This window comes from Pterocles gutturalis, unplaced genomic scaffold, assembly GCF_000699245.1.
Source record: "Pterocles gutturalis isolate BGI_N339 unplaced genomic scaffold, ASM69924v1 scaffold4495, whole genome shotgun sequence".
Lineage (NCBI taxonomy): Eukaryota > Metazoa > Chordata > Aves > Pterocliformes > Pteroclidae > Pterocles > Pterocles gutturalis.
This window is the reverse complement of record NW_010140490.1, coordinates 89-21,366: the sequence shown is the minus strand read 5'-3', so window position 1 is coordinate 21,366 and position 21,278 is coordinate 89. Positions and strand designations below refer to the sequence as shown.

Sequence of the window (21,278 nt, the reverse complement as noted above, 5' to 3'; positions counted from 1 at the left end):
TCCTGCTGAGCAAAGTGCTTCTGATCTGAGGAATGATCTTTATAACACTTTCCAGTTAAAACAAAGTGGAAAATAGTACAGAAGATTATGTTGTGTCCCTTCTTTCCACTCCAATTCATAGAAGGTAGTCTGACAGCTTGTTACACAAGACTAGTGCTTAGTGATAAAAGTGTTAGGGAAGGTCCCTCTCTTGACTAACCTTTGGTACTTACAGAGGTGGTAGGAGCAAATGCCATTGTTGCTTGCAGGTTAAGATTGGAAGTGGCTGGGGCGAGAAGAAACAAATAGTCTTAAGGTTAAGTCCAGTCAGATAGAAATGGAATGGGCAGGCCTTTTCACTTTGTCAATCAATTCAGAAGCCGACCTTAAAATATTAGGAGCTGCTTCAGTTACAGATTGTTTGAAAGATTTGTCATTTAGAAGAAAAAAATGTATGGCTATCAGTAGTGCTTTGGGTATATAGACAAAGGAGAGCTTGGAGACTTGGCTTTTTAATATAAAGTCATTTCTGCAGCTAGACACTATACTTGATTATAGCGTAACTCAAACTTTCCGGGCAGAGCAGTCAAGCCTTGAGTATTTGGTTTTAACTAGGGCTGGAAAAAAAAAAAAGTTTCTATTGGGTGGGTTTGTTTTCCTTCCTTTTTTTTTATATAGGTATGAATTCTTGTATGTCATACACTTTTGAGAACAGTCTGGATAGTAGCCTCTGCTCATCTGAGAAGACATAACAAACAGGTTAATTGAAAGCTAACGTGATGTATATGACATAGCATTATTTCTAGGTGACTTACGAGACAAAAATCAGATTAGTGTAATCGTATGAGAAAAAAAATTCCTATGCTTTATGATACAGCATTGTTAAACATTTCCTGAGAAATGAAGTGGAAGTTTCAGGTTTTTTTCTTTTAATGGAGCGATAGAGTCAACTACAGTTGTTACAGATGTGTAACGTTGTTTTGAATGTTTCCCTGATCACACTTTTCTGCTACCGAAAATAGACACCAAAAATAAAATACCTTGTGTAGTGCTTTAATTGTTGAGTTCTGACAAGGGATGTTAAATAGTCTTAAGCTGAACTGAAGGAAGAAAGCAAGCTGAGATTTGTTCTAGTTTCAGATACAGCAATTAGGTTGAACTTTCCGGACATCATGCTGGATCATCTCCTTTCTCTTAAAGCCCTTTTTTTGATACCTAATATATTGCTTTTTTTCTTTCTATTTTGGTGTTGGCACAACTTTCAAGGAAATGAGCACGGTGCAGAGATGCCACGCTACTAAAAGCCGTGCTGGCATTAGAGCAGTAGATGGTGTAGTTCCACGAAACAGCTTTCAGTGCTGTGCTAGTGTATGTTGTTCTTAGATTAAGGTCTTTACTGTGTTGATCCAGACGCTTATGATGGAATTCTCAGATCTTCAGAATCTAACAGCTGGATAAAAAGGAAAGGCAAGTATTTCAAGATCAGTTAAGACTGCGGGTGTGGCTCATATTAAGGAAGTTTTATGAGAGCTTTGCTTTTATCTTAGTCTTGTGCCCATGGGCAGATTGTCCACATAAAATTTAGAAACCTGGTGAATCCTACTGAGACTTTGGAATATGAGAAAACTTACTGGCTGAAACTTTATTTTCAGGTTTAATTTTGCTTGTGAGAATGATGAGCATAAATATTTCTTCATCTTTTTAAATCCTAATACTACAACTTTTAAGAAATGGTGACACAAACGTGTAGATGTGGTGCTTAGGGTCATGGTTTAGTGGGTTAGGTGGTGTTGGGTTGACGGTTGGACTCGATAATCCTTGAGGTCTTTTCCAACCTTAATGATTCTGTGATTAATATTTCATAGAGGATGGACAAATAGTTGCTTGCAAACTCTGCTTAGCTGTAATAAAATGTTGTGTTTCTGTAATTTCTATTAATTTTACTAATTTCAATGATTATTCTGTGGAGCAAATGAAATTGCAATATCTTTCCTTAATTATCATCTGTTTGTTGAAATTCAGTGAAACTACTAGTGTAGAACCTCATCCCCTTGGGTTGTCCTAAAGATAGACAGATTTGTATGTTGGATGGTTCGCAGTTTCATTATTAGAAACTTGCCTGTGCAGCCAAGCCAAAAATTAGAGCTCCTGAGTGTCTTATAAGAGGGAATGCAGGAGGAACAGTTGCAGCCATTGCCTTGCAGACACCAGACTTCAAATAATTTGAGCACTTTCTTCTGAGATGATGCACCAAGCAATGTTTATTTGCAGGACTGTTTAGCCAAGCAGTCTTAGTTTGTTATGGATATCAAACTGTGGATGTGGTGTCTTTGCACTGTGTCTGAAATTGGCTGCTAGAACTATCTACCTTAGTTCTTAAGCCCAAAGTGGTTTTGTACGCAGTGGTGTTTGCTGTTTTATTGTGGTCTTCAATGTTAGTGATTTGTAAGAAACTTTGAGACAATAAACTTTCAATTTTGAGTGAAAAATGGAAATGTATTTTTGCTGCTTGCATGAAATGTAATTGGAGTTAATAATGACTGATTGTCAAGCCTTCCCTACCAACAGCAGAATGATGGATTATTGGAATAGACTGCGGAGAAATAAAAAACTTAAGCAGTGGTAAAAGGGAAGTGTTTAAGACTCGGAGAAGATAACTGTGTAATTTGCAGTAGCGTGCTTTTTTTTTAAGGAACAGTAACTTGAAGACACAGTTTACATTTGTCGCCCTGTATATTTTATTAGGACAAATCATACTCCTTATGTAAAAATAATTATCAGTTAGTAGGCCCAAAACAGGGGCCTATCTGTTAGTAGGCCCCTTCTTCCCCCCCCCCCCCCCCCCCCCTCCCCCCCCCCCTCCCCCCGCCCCACCTTTGCACCCACACTTTCCTGTATGAAAGCTGATGACCAGGACAGGACAGATGGCTTGCTTTAGTGGCCAAAAAGCCACTTTTACTGTGTCACTTTTGCTGTCATGGTGACTCTTTTTGTATGTGTGTGGCTTTTTTTTACTGAACATTTGAAAGTGAGGTCCTTAATTCTGCCCTGTTGCTGAAGTACCTAAGTTGGGATAAGGCCTCGAAAGCCTTACACTTCCACTTTCTATTATCCACAGTCAAATGAGAGGACAGATAAAGGAGCTGATAATTGCAAGAAACTAATTAAAAACAGCTTCCCTTTTGCCAGTGTTGCTCTCTTAAGCCTGTTTAATTTCTTTTTGGCTATCCCTTGAAGTTTCTTGTGAAAGGATTCCAGATTTGTTAGTACCTCCACTTCTCTGTATTTTCAATATTTGAATCAGATATTGAGTTCATTTTGAGTTAGAAGATGCATACGATAAGCATGTTGTTCTTCAGGAATCCAGCATACTGAATAGTTCCAGTAGAGACTGGGGAATTGGAGAAAGAGACACCCATGAAACTCCTTGGAAGCTTACAACGTCCTCTCCAACTCGCTACTCAGGGACACTTGATCATCCACGTTCTGGAAGATTTTTGGGAAGCAGAAGCAGATTGGTGAGAATTGTTAATGTGTAATACTTTAAAAACCAACCAAACAAAAACCTAACAAATCCTCCTCCCCCAGGGTTTCACCTTAGCCTTCCTAATCTAAAATGCTGCCAACAGGGGCTCACCGTAATGTTTCTAGATAAGTAGATCTTATTAAGCCAAGATGGAGGGACAGTGAGAAGATAGTGGTGTTAAGAAATTATTCAGAGGATGAAAATAATAATGTATATTAGTTTTACTAACAGTTAAATAAATTTGAAGTCAGAGTAGCTGTGCATGTGTCCATTTAAAAAGAAAAAAGGAGGGGGTGATTAGAATCTCATACATGTTATAGTCCTATAGATGGCAAAATTAATATTGTTTATACTCAGCTTGTTCCTTCAGGTATTTCTCAGGAGTATGCTTTTTAGATAGTATCAGCTTTGTGACTTAACACAAAGTTCATGGTTTTGGAGACTTGCTTTAGAAAACCTAGTTGTGGAGGAGCAGCTCATAGTCTGACTGTGCTTACTTAAATGCTGCTTACAGCATACTGTGAAAGAAAATGGAGGCTGAACTGTTGCCTGACTGAGACCCAAGGCTCAGGCCTTAACAGCTTGTCTTAACTGGGCTCTGGAATGTGCCTTTGTAACTTCAAAAACAGTTTGCTGCTTTGACGTGCTTATGCACTGTAGGGTGTCAGTAAAATCCTTTCAATTGCAGTAGAAAAATTAAGATGGGAAAAGCAGAAAACTGTGAAGATGCTTGACAGGAAGATGATGAACAAGTGAAAACTGTGCTCACTTTCAAACTGAGAGATGTTTGGGTACTTGAGAGTGCTTGCACCTTAAATAGGTGTTTGTTTTCTTACTGTGACTTAGAGGTGAAGACACTTTGAGATAAGTGTCAGGGAGGGAGGAGCTAGTGTGGAGATGCTGGCCTTCAGGGGAAGTCGTGGTAGGTGTCTCTACGTATAGTTGAAATGCAAATGGAGTCTGTGATTGTAAGTGGCCTACAATATCTAGTTAAGTTGGTGCTGTAGAGTTTTCAAAATGATAGATTTTTTTTTCCCATTAAGGTTAATTTTTCTTTTAAGTTCTAATGCAAGCGAACATTGCAGAAGACACTCTGAAACTTCCACTCATCAAATAGCAAATGATTAAAAGATAAGTGATATGTTGAACAGATGATTCATGAGGGAAATTAACCTGGCTTTGTACTTGGTTTGTGATGTTAGTTTCTGTGTCTCCCCATCTATCTTTTGTGATGGGATAAGAGAAATACTTAGATACTTCTTAAAGAGAAAAAAAGTAGCAGCATAAGCTTAGTAAAAACCGTGACAAAATAAAAATAAATCACAACTGTAACATCTGCTCTAATTTGGTTGATCCTTAACAGATGTTTATTGTAGATACTTTCTGGGAGGACAAACAGTTCAGTTGAGCTTTTTGACTAAGCTCAAGCTTTTTATAAAAATAATAAAATAAAAACGTTTCAAATACAATATGAATGCCCTGGCTGCAAGTAATCAGACTTTTTTTTTTTTAGATTTTTAGTACTAGTTTCTGAAAACTGTTCTGTTTCAGTGCAAAAATTGTTTTATGCTGATGCTTTACTCTAAACTGTTTCAGTTGCACTTGAGCTTAATGTAATCAGAATGTACCTGGTCTAAACAGCTAGAGCTGACTCCTTAGCCAAGTATATTGAAGGTTGGTGAAAAATAGGATGGATTAGTTAAAATATTAAATAAAACAATGAAGCTGATCAGTTTTGGCCATTTCTGGACAGCAAAACTATGTTTCCTTGGAGATCTGCAAAGCTATCTTTCATCATGTTTGTAGCATCTTACAAGTCAGCAATATCTTTTTCCTCTCTAAGCCACATCTGTCTATAAAGGAAAATTAATGCTGATTGTAATAGGAACTGACTTTTGTTGGCAGGACTGTCTTGAGTAAACCTGGCAGTACTGATCAAGAGCACAAGCGTAAATCCTACGTTATTTTTAAATAAAAAGGCTTTGCATCTTAAAGTTATTCTTTACTATTTTTGTGAGTCTTATATTAATGTACACTCTTTTTCAGTGTAAGTACATCTGAAATACTGTGTCTGTAACTTTTTTTAATGTTGTTTCAGTCTACATCTTCTTCCTCTCATTTTACATCTGGGTGTTACCCTGAGTCTGAGAGAACACAGGGAGCATATTCAAGACTGCATAGCCAGCAGCGAGATAGCGATTCAAAGAGACCTAAGCTATCTTGCACATCTACCTCTTCTGTGAGAAGTAATGGCTTGGCTGCCTTTTCAGGTGAGAGGTTGATTATTAGAGTTAAGTTACATGAAAATTGTCTGAGTGGTAAGGTCAGGTTTTATCAGGTTTTAAAAGACTTGCTTTTAAATATTATGTTTTTATTCTTCAATATTTAAAACCCTATGCCTAACAGAAGAGTATGTTCACACTGATAGCAGTATCCAAAATACTGAGAATGCTGTTTACCTGGTCTTCTGAGAACCCGATTGTACTCATGTAATTTCAAAATTAGTACCTGTACCTATTCCATTTGCAGTAAAGCTGAACTTCATGTCTCAAATGTGTCTTAATTGGTTAAGATTTCAAGGAAGGAGTGTGGCTGCTGTTATGTCATGAGTCAGATTGTGTTGGTAAACCTACCTGTGCCAGGGTCAGCAGAAAGGAATTCTTTACCTTACTTACCTCTGTGTTCCATGATGAAGCACATTGTCATGGCTGGTTAGAGCACTGTAGTTAGGGGTCAGGGAAAAAAAAAAGCCAGTTGTTTTTTAGCAGGGCCTAAACTCATTTTATAGGTAAGGCAAAAATAAACATTCTACACTAGGAACTCTTTCAGGGAAAACTGAGATTTCTCATTAAAACTGTAAATAAGTATGTGATACTTGGATAGATGTAAGTTAAGCAATATGCTAACAGAAGTCTAAATGTCAGGAAATAATGGTCAAAAACTTTTATTGGAAATATTTCTAGAATGTTTTGAAACAGGCGATTAGATCCATTCAGATTACCCTGGTGTGTGTGGATCAATGTTCTTATATCCCCTTATGGAACCACACAGCCATCCAAATAAAAGTTACTAAATTCTTGCTCAAAACCTAGTATTGTTGATGCTTTCTTACTCTCTGTTAAAATGACCACCATTAGCATTTCTCATTATGGTGTAGGACTATCTGGCTTTCCGTTTCCAGATTGATTGGTCATCACAGTGCTGATTGATGAATGCTTAATTTCTGATTTATAAGCTAGCAGTAAAACAAAATCCAGGTGTATTTTTCAGAACCATTGAACAACACGTCTTTAGAACAGGAGTTTTATTCACAGCTGAAGTATGTACAATTCCCTAAGTAGTTGTTGAAGCTGTTAGCAAAAAAACAAGATCCCTTTTTAAACGGAAATGTTTTACTCTGCAGTGGTAGCAAGGACTGTATTAGTCATTGTTCTTGAAGTTGTGTTTAAGCTGCACTTAGGCTTCAGCTGTCTTTCTGGAAAATGAATTTTTGGAGCATTTAAGAAGTGTTATTAGAATGCAGCATTTGTTAAGTCTCGAGCTGCTGTTTTGCCATACTGTGAAGCCTATTTAGTAACTAGCTACCATTAGAAAGCAAGATGCCATTTCTCTTCCTCCTGTCCTGTGTGAGTGTTAATGGGTTTGACTCTTCACAAAAGTATTATTACTTTTTATCCAGTTTAGCTTTGAGAACTAACTCACTGCAAGGTTAAATAAGTGCTCAGCAGAGTGCTCTTTGCTCTTGGCTTTATGTTGGCAGCTGGCCACTCGATCAGCTTAGTGGTATTGTTAAACTTGCCCTTGATATGGTATAACCAGAATGCATGCAGAAGTACCAGCATTAATGGATTTTTAAATTATTACAAAACCAGGGGATTTATTTACTTTGTCTTTCTAGATTCCTCTTGGAGGTACAGTAGGATTCCTAGATCTTCATCAGTGATGCTTGGCTCCCTTGGAAGTGAGCTGGTGAGAGAGCGAAGAGAGTTAGAAAGAAGAATGGATCTGTCTGTTAATAATCTGGTGGATCACAGCCGCAGAAACAGTGACTTTTCATCTTCAACATGTATGTATTGTACAAATGAAAGCTTGTAAGCCTATAGGTTGCATGCCTGTTAATTTCTTCACATGTTCTTTTAATATTTTCTTCAAAGCACAAAGCCAAAAGATGTATTTAATTTTCAGGTATCCTTTTAAATAAAGTTGGTTGGTCACTTTCCATGCGTTGGCTAAACCCATCAGCAGATACTGAATGGTCTAGGCTCGTAGATGCATTCAGTCATGAGAAAATGCTATTGGTGTTTGCTGCTGTGACTGTATGAATAGTCCCTAAGCCTCTTTTCTTCTTGTTTCTTCAAGATCTCTTTGTGTTTAAGTATGGGAAAAGAAATAATGTTAATTTGTCTCAGGAAAGGGTTTTTGTGAAGGTGCCCGTATTGTATTCTCTCTTTCCATTTGGATTCTTAAGAGGTTTTTATGGAAAACTGCTAGGCCACTGAAAATAAAAATAAACAAACACATACTTCACATGAGGTGAGAGGTTTGTTCTGTGATAACTGCTAGGACTAGTACAGACTTCACACTGTCATTTTCACTTTCTCTTCAGTGTGTTGTGGCCTTTGAGAGCTGTCTGGGGGGAAGCTCGTCCTCAGTCTTGATTTGCCACCTTTTGCAGATGCATGAGTGCTATTTTATAATGCGGGCATTAAAAAAAATTACCATTTTTACAAGTATAGAAGATAAGCAGAAAGGATAAAAACTAGTCCCAGATTTCATCCTGCAGTGTTGCCTTACCAGAAGAGTATGCTTTAATGTCGTCATACTCTACATTTCTTTAATAAGTGGACAGTTGGAGCTTATGTGGGAGAGCCTACTGGAAGAAATGGATGGGTGGACAGCATTGCTTTGTACTGTTCATGCTGCATTTCTAGCAGTAGTGCCATTGTTAAGTGCTATAGAAAGTAACTCCCAACTGTGTTCCCTGCTGTGTAATCAAAACCATACGGCAGATGCTTGACATCTGTGCAGATGTTTCTTTAGTTAGAAGCTGCCAGATGCATAAACCTCAGCTTCAACAAAAAATAGTGATTGCAATGCAGAAAAAAACCCATTACCATTAAAAAAAACAAAACGCAAAACCCCACCAAAACTGCTAACGTGAAAGATTTCAATTCCAGACTACATAAAGAAAGCTTCTGCCTTGATCTACCTATGCTTGTTAACTATTTAAAGTATTGAACGTTTTCCTTTTTATGAGGTTAGTGGGCTTCAGATACTTCCTCCTTCCCCACCATGCTCCCCAAATCTAGCCATTTGAGGAGGGAGACTAGCTGATGTTAGCTTCCTCAACTGTTTCATGTAATGTTAACTACAGTTCAGCTACAGTAGAATTGCTCTCGGTGTGTTGAGGTACTTACATGGTATTTACAGAAAATACGCATATAAGAATCATAGAATGGTTTGGTTTGGAAGGGACCTTTAAGGGGACCAACTCTCCTGCAGTGAGTAGGGACGTCTTCAACTAGATCAGGTTGCTCAGAGCCCAGTCCAACCCGACCCTGGATGTTTCCAGGGACGGGGCATCTACCATCTCTCTGGACAACCTGTTCCAGTGTTTCACCACCCTCACTGTAAAAAGTTTATTCCTTGTATCTAGCCTGAATCAACCCTCTTTTAGTTTAAAACCATGACCCCTTGTCCTGTTGCTACAAGCCCTGTTAAAAAGTTTGTCCCCATCTTTCTTACTGAAAGGCCACAATAAGGTCTCCCAGGAGCCTTCTCATCTCTAGGATAACCCCAGTTCTCTCAATCTTTTCTCACAGAAGAGGTGTTCCATCCTTCTGATGATTTTCATTGCACTCCTCGGGACCTGCTCCAATAGGTCCATGTCCTTCTTGTACTGAAGGACTCCAGATGTGGATGCAGTGCTTCAGGGTGGAGTCTTACCAGAGCAGAGTAGAGAAGCAGAATCGCCTCCCTCAACCTGCAGGCCATTGGGGAAGCATTGGGTGATCAAAAGTACACTTAAAAAGCAAAGGAGGACACAGCAATGTGGTGAAGTTAGCTAATTGACCATAGGTAACCAAATAATGGGGAGAGCAGATGAGATTACTAATCCATAATGGTTGTCTGATTTGGCTTAATCTGGTTGCATAGCTGAACATGTGAGCAGTAGCTAGATAACCCTTTTGAGCTGGAGCAGTGGAATTACAGTATTTTTAGGGTATTCTTTTTATTTTTGAGTTCTTGGTTTAAAACATTATTATAGTAAGTTATACATCTAATTTAGATACTGTTCAATTTACCATAGAATCACAGGCAGTCCCACCCCCCAGCCATGGGCAGGGACCCTTCCCACTAGCCCAGGTTGCCCAAAGCCTCATCCAGCCTGGCCTTGAACCCCTCCAGGGATGGGGCATCCACAGCTTCTCTGGGCAGCCTGGGCCACTGCCTCACCCCCCACACAGTGAAACATTTCTTCCTAGTATCTAGTCTCAATCTGCCCTCTTTCAGTTTAAAACAATTACCCATGTCTCATCACTACACCCCCTGATCAAGAGTCCCCCCATCTCTCCTGTAGCCTCCTTTCAGCACTGGAAGGCTGCTATAGTGTCTCCCTGGAGCCTTCTCTTCCTTAGGCTGAACAACCCTAAGTCTCTCAGCCTGTTTTCATATGGGGGATGCTTCAGCCCTCTGATAATCTCCATGGCCTCCTCTGGACTCAGTCTAACAGATCTATGTCTGTCCTGTGCTGAGGACCCTGGAGCTGGACGCAGTACTGCAGAGGGGTCTCATGAGAGTGGAGCAGAGGGGGAGAATCACCTCCCTTGACCTGCTGGCTATGCTTCTATTGATGCAGTCCAGGAAACGGTTGGCCTTCTGGGCTGCAGGCGGACATTGCTGGCTCGTATTAAGCTTTTCATCACCCGACACCCCCAGGTCATATTCAGAGCTGCTCTCAATCCATTCTCTGCCCAACCTGTATTTGTGCTTGGGATTGCCCTGACACATGTGCAGGACCTTGCACTTGTCCTTGTTGACCTTCATGAGGTTTGCCTGGGACCACCTCTCCAGCCTAATTTCTGTTATCCGAAATCAATAATTTTGTGCTACCTTTAAGAAGTGTTTGTAACTGCAGCTCTTAATGTTCTTGTGATGAGAAGACTAAGGGCAGCTTGTGATAGACAGGGAATATACTTGGCTTTATCCATGCACATGTTTTGGGTGCTCTGGTGTCTGCTGCATTGCTGAAGTTGTGATTAACCAGTCTTTCTCAGTCTACAGGCAGAATGGACCTTTAAGTTATAGGTAGTGCTGTGTACAGTTTGCTATTTTTAATTCAGATGCTGTTCTTATGTAACTTCTGATTGTCAGAATTTTTGTATTCGCATATAAGTCACACGTTGATAATCTGAAGATTTTGGGGGTGTTAGATTCCAAATGGATTTACCAGAATGAAACCCACCTAGGTTTCAGTTTAACTTTTGAATTCTGGTAAATAAATTTAAACTTAATATTGCTCTGGAATCTACCTGCCAAATTTAAAACAATTTTGAGTAAGGATCACAAAACCCTGAACTTCTGCATTTACACTTTAGAGTTAACCATCTGTAACAGCTACAGCACATCTTGTCATCATATTTTCGTCTGCTTTTCTGCAAACAGATCTTCAAGACAGGCCTACCTCTTCATATGCAGAGGGAGCAAGACCAAAAGAGAACTCGTTAAGCTCTTTGAGGCTGAATGCATCCATGAACCGCCAGTTGCCTTCTGATCATCAGCCATCTTTTTTCAACAGAGATTCTAACATGAGCTCTTCAAGATCCAGCTATTCTTCAAGACAGAGGAGAAATGAATTTGAATCTCCCCAGAGGAGCATGCAGCCAGTATTTTCTCTTACTGCTGTTAGAGATGAAACTCCTTCCCCAGGTGTTTCTGAAAGGGTTTTATCTTCTCAGAGGTCATTGAATGAGCCTGCAGCTGACAGTGAAGGGAGGCGTACAACCAGACAGCTGCTGTCTCGTTTAGCATCTAGTATGTCATCTACATTTTTCTCTCGAAGGTCTAGCCAAGACTCATTGCATACAAGATCATTAGGTTCTGAAGAGTCAACAGTGGTCCCAAGAGTTCGAGCTTCTACTCTGAGCAGTAATGGAGCTGCAACTCCAGAAGTTCCAGGACTTCAGACATCTGAAGCTTCTCAGGGATTTAGTTTTCTTAGACGAAGATGGGGCTTATCAGGAGTTTCACAAAATCATAACTCTGATTCCGATGGGGAGAGTTACAGACCAGACTCTGAAAGTAGAAGCACAGGATCCTGGTTATCATCATCTTTCAGGAATAGATGTACGCCTCTCTTTTCCAGAAGGAGAAGAGAAGGAAGAGATGAATCTGCAAGGATCTCTACCTCTGATACAACTGCTAGATCACAACATGTCTTCAGAAGAAGAGAGTCAGGTGAGGAGACCGCTCTTGGAGCATCAGATAGCCCTCCTCGGGCTTCTGCTAGCAGACCACCAACACCTGCAGTATCTGGTATTCCTACAGCTACTGCCTCCCCACCAGATTCGGCCCACAATAGGAGAAGTTCTGGAATTCTGCCTGGTTCTCTCTTTCGCTTTGCAGTGCCTCCAACATTAGGAAGCAGTCTGTCTGACAGTCTTATGATAACTGTAGATATTATTCCCTCTGGCTGGAATCAGTCTGATGGACAAGAAAATGGCAAGTCTAAAATAACACCTTCCAGAGATCCAGAAAGACTCCAGAAAATTAAAGAGAGGTAAATTAGTATGCTATTTTTAGATAATAATAAAATGTACCTGACTTAACATGAGAGGGCTTTCTGTAACAATGATGTTAAAAGGAAACTTTCCTTCAGAGAAGGAGGTAACTCGGTTATCTGTCACCTCTGTTCTTGCTTTTGTCTTTGAAGAAACTTGTTTTAATCCTCATAGGTTTGAGAACAGTTTGAGTGGAATTGTCATTATAAAAAGTCTTACATGAAATGTGTCACAGTGTTGATATTCCTTCTTATTCAGCCTGCTTTTAGAAGATTCTGAAGATGAAGAGGGTGACTTATGCAGAATCTGTCAGATGTCCTCTACAAGTTCTGACAACCTTTTAATAGAGCCATGCAAATGCACTGGAAGTCTGCAGTATGTTCACCAGGAGTGCATGAAAAAATGGCTGCAGTCCAAGATTAATTCAGGTGAAGCAGACTCTAGACCAAGGTAGACTTGCAGTTACATTGGGAGGCGTATCAGGAGGATTACTAACATTAAGGTATTTGTTTGAAAAATGAGCAGTTGGGGACAAACAGCAGTGTGGCACTTCCAGGCTTACTATGTGTCTGTGCAGCGTCTTATGTGAATAGCTCCAAGATCTGTATTTGTCATTCAGAGAGTAACATTTTTGGGATTGTCTGCTAAGATATTGGACAAAATACAACATTGCAGAGGTGTATGTTTAGAGCTACTCTGACACTTTGGGTGAGTTTGTTCCCCCCCCCTCCTTCCTCGTGCATGTGGTTCTAGTTTTTAAGACTTCTATAGCCAGGCTGACTATAGCAGAGTGATAGGAATTTGAAAATCCAAAAATGTTTTTCTATTGTAACTCTACTTAAATATTTTTTTAAAGTTACTAACTCCTGTTGAAGGCGGTTGAAACTGCTTGTTCAAAAAATTACTTCCAAGTCCGTATAGGATTTTCTTTTACAAAACACTTCAGAAATTGCACACAGTACAAATGTTTTTGTAATAAATTGTTTGACTAGTTTATAACTAAGTTATCCCTAGTATTTTTAAGACTTAAAAATAGGTGGCTTGGTAGAAGACATGAAGGTTATGGAATACTTTTTATCAAAGGAAGGTGCTAGCATCTGTTTACTTTTTTACTCAGTATCAGAGGACCCACATCAGAGTAGGGATGTATTAGAAGCCTCAGCCTGTAGGAGAAATTAATTTGAAGTATTTAACTATATAAGACATAAATCCACCATAAACTGGCTTTGTTCATCTTGTTGCTTACGGAGGAGCTTTTTTTTAACCTGGTACTTTAAGACAAAATGTTACTCTGGCAATAACTTTAAGCTATTCCAGTGTTTTAATTAGGACTTCTGTGTATATTTAGATGACATGGTAGAATTCAAGCAGCTGAAGCAGCGATTTGGTGCCAGACTTTCAGTGAGAGGCTTATCTTGTCCAGAATTAACCTGAGGCAAAATATATGAATAAACATTCTATAGCATTTAACTTCTGACAGAAGCAGATAGTCAATACATGCGTATTGGAGACTTTCTTCTAACCTTGCTCTCCAGATTAATGCCAATAATTAGTTACGGTTTGTAATGCTTGCATAATTGTCTCCTATGTTATAGATCGTTGCGACTTGACACTGACTTTCCCTCTGCCCCTCCCCGCCAGGTTCTTCTTTGGAAGCAGTAACAACTTGTGAACTGTGCAAGGAGAAGTTGAATCTGAATCTGGAAGACTTTGACATTCATGAACTCTATAGGGCACATGCAAATGAACAAGTTAGTATATTTTGCCTAATTTGGTAAGTGTTAGTTCACTGCTGGGAGGCCGCTCTCCTTTAGAGAAGGAAAGTGTGTCTCCTTTTCAGAAGGACTGTTATGCACATAAAGTAATGTCAACATGGAACAGATTTTTCTCCTCAATATTCAGACAAATTCTGTCTTCCTGCTCTGCTTCCTATACCTGAGCTTTCAGTAAGTGTAATGCGTCTCTTACCCTTTTCTTAGTTGCAGATCTCTTGTCTGTCTTTGCAGTCCACTGTCTATGCTGCATCGGTGCAGTGGGAATACTAGTATGATTAGATTGAGTCTCACGTTAAGTCGTGAATTTTCTTTCCTTTTAGCTGGTTTTTAACACACTTAAGCAGTTAGTTTAAACATACCATTAAAAACTTTTTTTGTTTCATTAGATTGGTAGAAACTAACCTCTTCTCTAACAGCTTCCTGCTGCTCCTTCAAGTCCTTTCCTGATTGAAAAATAATTGAAGGCCCATTAGTATTGCTCTCGTTATATAAAATACATTATCTTAGAACTGCTGGATTGTGTAGTATTTAAAAATAAATAACCAAAAGCTGATGTTACTTTAATGAACTCAGTTCAGAGGGTTTTTTTTATTCTCTAGGTTGTATTCTGTGAATATAGAAAGACTAATTAAATTTGCCGACCTCAGGAATTGAAACAAAATATGAAGTGACACCAGTTTTGGGGCCAAATATAAAACTCTTAATTTTCTTATTATTTACAGTAAACCCTTACCCTGGTACTGTAGTTCCTGTCACTTGGGCCAGACTCTGAAAAGTCTTTCTCAAGAGTGCCATCATTGTATGTCTTAGCCCTACTGTTTGTTGGTTACTGCCACTGTACTTTGATAGAAATAAAAGCTTTGAAACTCCTTCCTGAAGAATTGACTCTAAATGTTCAGTTCAGCAGTAGCATTTTGAAAGTTTTTCTTTATCTTATCAGGGAAGATAATTTCTCTGAATATTTTAAACATCATAATGTTCTTACAATATTTCCTTTTATTTTCGTTTTCTGTAAAGCATTAGGATCACAGGGAAGAAAACAGCAAAGTTTGTTGTTTTTATTTTCCCCAGTGATACAATACTCTGATTCTCAGATTCCTTCCTGTGAACTAATCATGCTGACTGAGATTTTATTTGTAGAACTCATTCTGTTTATCTTCAAGGATAACATGTTAGATCTGGAGTGGGTAGGAAGAACCAGAAGTATAAACAGCTTTCCAGTAAATAATTTTTTTTAATATTACATTTCCCTAATTTTCTTGGAACAACTAGAGATCACATATGTGACGCTGCCAGTAAAATTTAATTCTTGTTCTACTTCTTGAATCATATATGCAGACACATCACTGACATTTTGAATGTTTCTTTTGATCTCCTTTAAGGCGGACTATGAATTTATCAGCTCTGGACTCTACCTTGTAGTGTTGTTACACTTATGTGAGCAGCGCTTTTCTGATATGCTGGGAACTGCAAGCGAGGCCAGCACACGTGTCAGCGTAAGTATGCAGTGATTTTATGTCAGGCATTGCTCGTAATGGGGAACTTGGAATTGCGTTTTTACCTTGAGTGACCTAGGAGCTAGATACCCAGGAAGCATGCTTATTTAACAAGTAGTGGCCTAAAATGGTCTGGGTTTGTCAATGCGGCAACACCATGTTTGATTTGAAACTGAAGGTACTACTTTAGTGCAGTTACTGTGCTGCAAAATCATTTTTGTCAAGGTAGTTGGTAATTCATTGCTTTGCATGTATGTTGTCATGATTACTGTGAATTTATGCAAAACTGGAAGGTTAACCTCCCTTTCTACAAAACACGCAGTTGAGAGTATTGGACTAACTTATTTTATTAATTTTTCTCATTATGCTGGTCTACGTTACAAAGGTCTAGACTTGCAGTGCTTATCTGCTGGATTGCGCCTAAATGTGTACTTCAGTATTACATTCTGAAACTGACCACCTGTAGTATGATTTTCATATCATAGTTAGTCAAAACTCTTAATAGTTGTGTTTGTCTGGGTTCTTGTCGCATTTTACCAGTATGAGATGATCAGGCAAAGTTATTTCTGCATAGTGGCCCATTCAGAAATCCAGTATTCTACACGTTTGTTTGATACTAAATAATGAATCAGTGCTCTTTGTCAACCGAGCTCCTGAAAAGCTAATTTTTTTCATTACATACAAAGAACTGAGAATATTAAGCTTGTCCAATGTTTATTGGCATGATTGCTAAGTAGGTACTAGGCCTTTGGGGCAGAGGCAGGACTGTGCTATAATGTCTTACGGTGTTAGAGCAGTGGTCCTCTTCTCTGTACACATCTAATGTAGGGCTTTTGTTCCACAATCCGCAAGTGAAATGTCCAGTTTTCTCTGCTACTAGTGTGCAGACATAAAAGACACATAATCTGATAGTAGCCAGCATCCAGTACAGGTTATTAGCTTGAGTGTCTTGCAGAAATAAGATGATTCTACTGTTTATCAGAGGCGGCATTATGCGGTTGTGTGGCACGGCATTTTAAACCAGCGAGAGCACCAATGCGTGTTTGATACCAAGCATACAACTGAGCTATGGAAACTGTAGTGTTATATTCTTGTTTACTTTTATTTGCTGTGTCTCAACGTCTGGACTGTCACTGAGACAGCGATGTAGATTGTCACTGACAAAAAAACGCTTGGCTGAGACTTTCAAAGTTGCCTAAGGGGCTTGTATTCCCAGGGATTTGGCTTTGCATTCTGATGCCACATACTTCTAACATTAAACTGCCACCATTGCCTAATTGTAATCCTGCTCTTTTTTTATTTGCAGTTAAAATCTTAAGTGTATTTATGCATTTTTTCATTAACCTCATTCAGTCAGAGGGCTCTGTTTTGTCATATTAATAGTGAGGTAAATGACATGGGTCCGACTAATGCCGTTCTTGCAGTTCATGTTTTTCTGCATTACAGTTTCTAGGGATGGTTTCCATAAAACTGGCACTTGTTGGTGTGTGCCGCTTTCAAAACTGATGTGTTTTACAAACTGTAGAACACGAATATGATGCCGTTAACTGCTAACAGAACCATTTGACGTAGAGCGGAAGCTGAAATAACTGTGCAATAGCAATTTGAAGTCTAATGTGTGGGGATTTACATTCAATTTTGCATTGATTTTTAAGTTGGGTAACTGGGTTAGTGAGGAAAAAGTGAAGAAGTGTGATAACTTGTTGCAAATTTCTGCAGATAACTTTGCAACTTTTAAACTACTTTCTCTCTGCCTTGTTTCTAGTTTATTAACCTTGCAAGAACTCTTCAGGCACATGTGGAAGATATTGAAAGTAGGTGCTTCCCCTCTTCCCCTCTCCTCCCATTAGATGGACTCAAAAGATAAATGAGTACAATCCTCCCTCCTTGCCAAGATTCATAATACCAAACTCAATTACTAAAAATGTGACTTTATCCAGCAGTGCTTTTTCCATTATCAGTAGAGTTATTCTGAGGGTGAACTGGTTTTAATTCTCCATGATTAATTTCCAGGCAGCATAGAGTTGTTTAGACTATGGAAGTGTTTTCTGCAAGTGACAAGATTCCTCACTCCTTACTTGGTTATTGTAATTGCAGTAGTAGGTAGTTATGGAATTGGTGGTGACCTTCACGTTGTAGCCTTTTACATGAGTCCTAGCAGAAAATAAATATTTAACTTGAATTTCACTGTACTTAAATTACCATACTTTTCTTGCCACTTCCTCTTCTCCCCTTTTTTTTTTTTTTTAATCCACACACACTTTTCAGTTGTGTGCATTTCTTAAGCAGACCTATGTGCTTCAGGAATGAAATTCGACAGTTGCCAATTTTGGCAAAGCACTAGCCTAGTTTTTACTTAATGGTTTCTTCAGTGTGCTTAATTCAAAACTATATGCCAACTTCTGGTAAATGTATCCTGAATCCAAGTATTATTTCTGGGCATGATGAATAGGCAGTAGAAGGGTAGTTTATCTGCCTTTTTTTTTTTTTTCCTAGTGTGCATGTGAATATCTGTCAACATTAAAAGTTTGTATGTGAGTTTTCAGTGCATAGGATGTATTTGGAGTATGGTAAAGAATGTGTGTGGAAGTTTTAGTTCAAGGAGCAGATGATTATCTCTGCATTGAGAGCAGACAAAGGTAGACTTGAGTTCAGAATTTACTTGTAAATTATGTGCATTGTTATTAGAGTAAAAATTAATGAGTGACATTTTACACAGTAATTAAATGATATTTGATTCAGGCTTTATCAGACTTGCAGGTGAGGAATACTGAGTTTTAGATACATTATTGATGCTACTTCAGTTACATTTCTCTTCTAAGAACTGGAGGAGTGAGGAGACAGACCTTGCTGCTGTGTTCAGAGATGGAACAGGTTACTCGAGTGCAAATAATTTCTTGACTGCAAAGTTGGCTTAAGAGGACAGACTAAATTCCTGCTATGGACAAGCTAGCACTTTCCAAAGCTATAGTAGATGTGTGTACTGATCTTTTTTATCGCAGTTGACAAGTGTGTATTAGTTCTGCAACTCACCTTGCAACAACAAAACCCTGCGCATATGAGGGCTTTGTATTCGTTTTGGATACGCTGAAAGAATGGGGGTGGAGAGAGAAGCTGCTTCCAAGTAGGCCTGACTTAATTGCATTAAGCAACTTATATATACATCTATATGTATAAATTCCTGTGTATTTAAACTTTCTAGGTATTGTAGTATCCCAGTTGTTAACTTTGTGAGGCATTTCTTTCCCTTGTGGTTGGGTGCTGCTGCCATGGATTGAATCTATTCTCCTCTGACTAGTGTTGGAATTAGCCACTGTAGACACTACATAAAAGTTGAATCTCTGGCGTAGTGAGGTTTTCTTCCTTGTATTTTGAGGAGGAACAGCAGGAGGACACTGCATTTTTCAATGTTGAGTTTTAGTTGGAAAATGCTGTATTTTTCATATTTGAGATGGATTTCAAAATTAAGCCATGTAATTAACAAGGTTTGGGTGGGTATTACAATCTGCTATTTAATATTATACAATTACCTGTATTTCCACTACTGATCTTAAAGCACTCTGACTTCACAGCCCTTTGTCAAGGCTTCTGACTATACTGTGTTGTTCCAACAGCTTCTGAGGATGATTCTGAAGACTGATACTGGCACAACTTTCATACTGCAAGAGACATGTGGAGTTGCTGCAGAAATGCTGAACTGGCAAGAACAACATCAACATGCATTTGTTTTTTTTCCTCTCCTTAGTAAAAAGCGCATTGAATATTACTGTAGTTTTTGAAGCATTGAATTCAAGATCAGCTGCTGCACAGTGGAACTCAGTGGACTTGAGAACTACTCAGCATGTGTGAGGATTAGATACATATAAAGCAACTTCCCTTTTTAAATGATGAGGGTGATGTGCTTTGTTTTAGAAGACATCAGATTTTGAATATTTAAGGAAGCTGTTACCTCCCTTTATCTTTCCTTCTTACTGTAGTCAGATTTCTGGTTTTGTCTATTGAGTTTTGCTCCTCTACTGGCACTAAGTGGTTATAGTGGGTTTCAGGGTGAGGGTGGGCAGGGAGGGTGGGGATGTCCATGTACCTAAATAGGTTTGGTTTTTTTTTTTAAATGCCTCTGTTGCCACATCATATAGTAACTGATTGCTTCCAGTGTTAATAAATGAACAGGAGGTTGAGCAAGATCCTGTAGAGAGATGTTTGGGTTTATTTGAAGATTATTATTTAACTCAAAAAGCAATAAGAACTTGCTGTGGTCTTCTAGTACTTAGTGTTACTGATGGTTTTTTTATGTACTGGTTTGGAAATCAGAGATTATATTTGATATTATGTGGCTGTGCCATTATGGAATATTGCAGGTGTAAGCTCTTGCATTTCAGCATTCCTGGCAGATATGCAACTTGGTAAAGACCTAAGGTTGTTCAGTTTAATCAGACTTTTTTAGATCCCACCTTCACTGTTCAAAGCACTGGTTATCAATGTGTTTTCTAGTGTTGTCACTTCTTTATAAATAAAGACGATAGAGGTATGCATCTCTACTGGTATTGTCCATTTTATTTAAACATGGATATCTACCAGAACTTGCGTTTGAAAGCCTAGAAAGCTGTAGTCTGTGGTATATCTTTACTAATGTTTGTAAATTCTTATGCAGATGCTAAGATTGTTTCTGACCATTTTTGGATTGAAATGCTTTATATGAATGGTGGTACAATAAATTGTTAATACATGTATTGGAATTATATTTGCTATAAATATTTATCTTAGCTTTTTTTAGTTACTACAGTAACAATATATCTGCAAAGAGTGCACTGTGTTAAAATACCTGGAGTTCAGTTTATTGTTGCAGTATGTAAAACTAACTTGTGTGGAAGAAAGGATGTGTCTTAACAGCTGAAATTAACTCCTGATTTTAGGAGTTAACATTGCTGATGTTACATGAGATGGCCCATCATCTGTAAGACTTGGAAAAAAAAAATGCTGAGGAAATTGCACATTTCTGTGCTCATTCTGGTAACCACAGGCATTGGGTATTCAGCGCTGACACTCCAGAAATATCATTCCAGCCATTAGTTGAAATACAGCTCTCTCAGACCTTCATTTGGAAAGTGAAGGTCCAGGTATATGTGAAAATGTTTCTAACTGATGTTGGAAGAAAATTTGGGTTGATAATAAAAGTTAAATGTTTAATCCTTTCTGAGCTAGTTGGTATAGCTTAATAAAATGTCATACAGTGAAGCAGACAGTTTTTCGTATGCACTCAATACATTTCGAGTTACAAGCATGAGGTCTGGTAGCTGAATAAATTGATGACTTGAAGGATATTTTTTTTTCTGTCCTTGTAACAAATAGTATTCTGTGGGGTGAGCCATTTAAATAGATGCAGTTCCGTGCTGAAGTGGAGTGTTGCTCAGTTGTCCTGCAGCCTTGTTGAGCTCCAGTGTGAATGAAGGAGGGAGATGAGGGAATATCACCGTGGAAGGAAGGGGTGAAGAGCAGAAAGTCTGAAGGCACCCACTCTGAAGAATGCTGCCGCCAGCCCCGGCTGCTTCCCCTGAGAAGAGCCCCAGGCCCTCGCTTGCTCTAGAAGGGCTGAGGCTGGGAGGAGCTGGGATTTGTTGTCTTCATCTACCTGTCCTGGGCGATCTCTGTGCAGGCGCTGGAGGGCCAGGCACGTGTCTGGTGCCAGCACAAACCATGTCTGTGTTCATGCCAGGGGCTGTGC

The 21,278-nt window shown here is 38.9% G+C and overlaps 1 protein-coding gene across 2 annotated transcripts in view; it reads left to right on the top strand.

The window, feature by feature from the left end:
- Positions 1 to 20,094, top strand: part of MARCH7 (membrane-associated ring finger (C3HC4) 7, E3 ubiquitin protein ligase) — a 22,141-nt gene extending 2,047 nt beyond the window's left edge. Inside the window, exons 2-10 of one of the 2 annotated variants that reach the window (XM_010083678.1) lie at positions 3,339 to 3,497; positions 5,604 to 5,775; positions 7,404 to 7,571; positions 11,171 to 12,284; positions 12,544 to 12,713; positions 13,927 to 14,036; positions 15,443 to 15,556; positions 17,322 to 17,370; positions 19,171 to 20,094. In XM_010083678.1, the coding sequence (XP_010081980.1) occupies positions 3,339 to 3,497; positions 5,604 to 5,775; positions 7,404 to 7,571; positions 11,171 to 12,284; positions 12,544 to 12,713; positions 13,927 to 14,036; positions 15,443 to 15,556; positions 17,322 to 17,370; positions 19,171 to 19,196 (2,082 nt within the window). In that variant the 3' untranslated portion in view covers positions 19,197 to 20,094. Of the gene's footprint in view, positions 1 to 3,338; positions 3,498 to 5,445; positions 5,455 to 5,603; positions 5,776 to 7,403; positions 7,572 to 11,170; positions 12,285 to 12,543; positions 12,714 to 13,926; positions 14,037 to 15,442; positions 15,557 to 17,321; positions 17,371 to 19,170 lie in introns of both variants that reach the window. The other variant, XM_010083677.1, reaches the window with a different exon arrangement.
- The last annotated feature ends 1,184 nt before the right edge of the window (positions 20,095 to 21,278 follow it).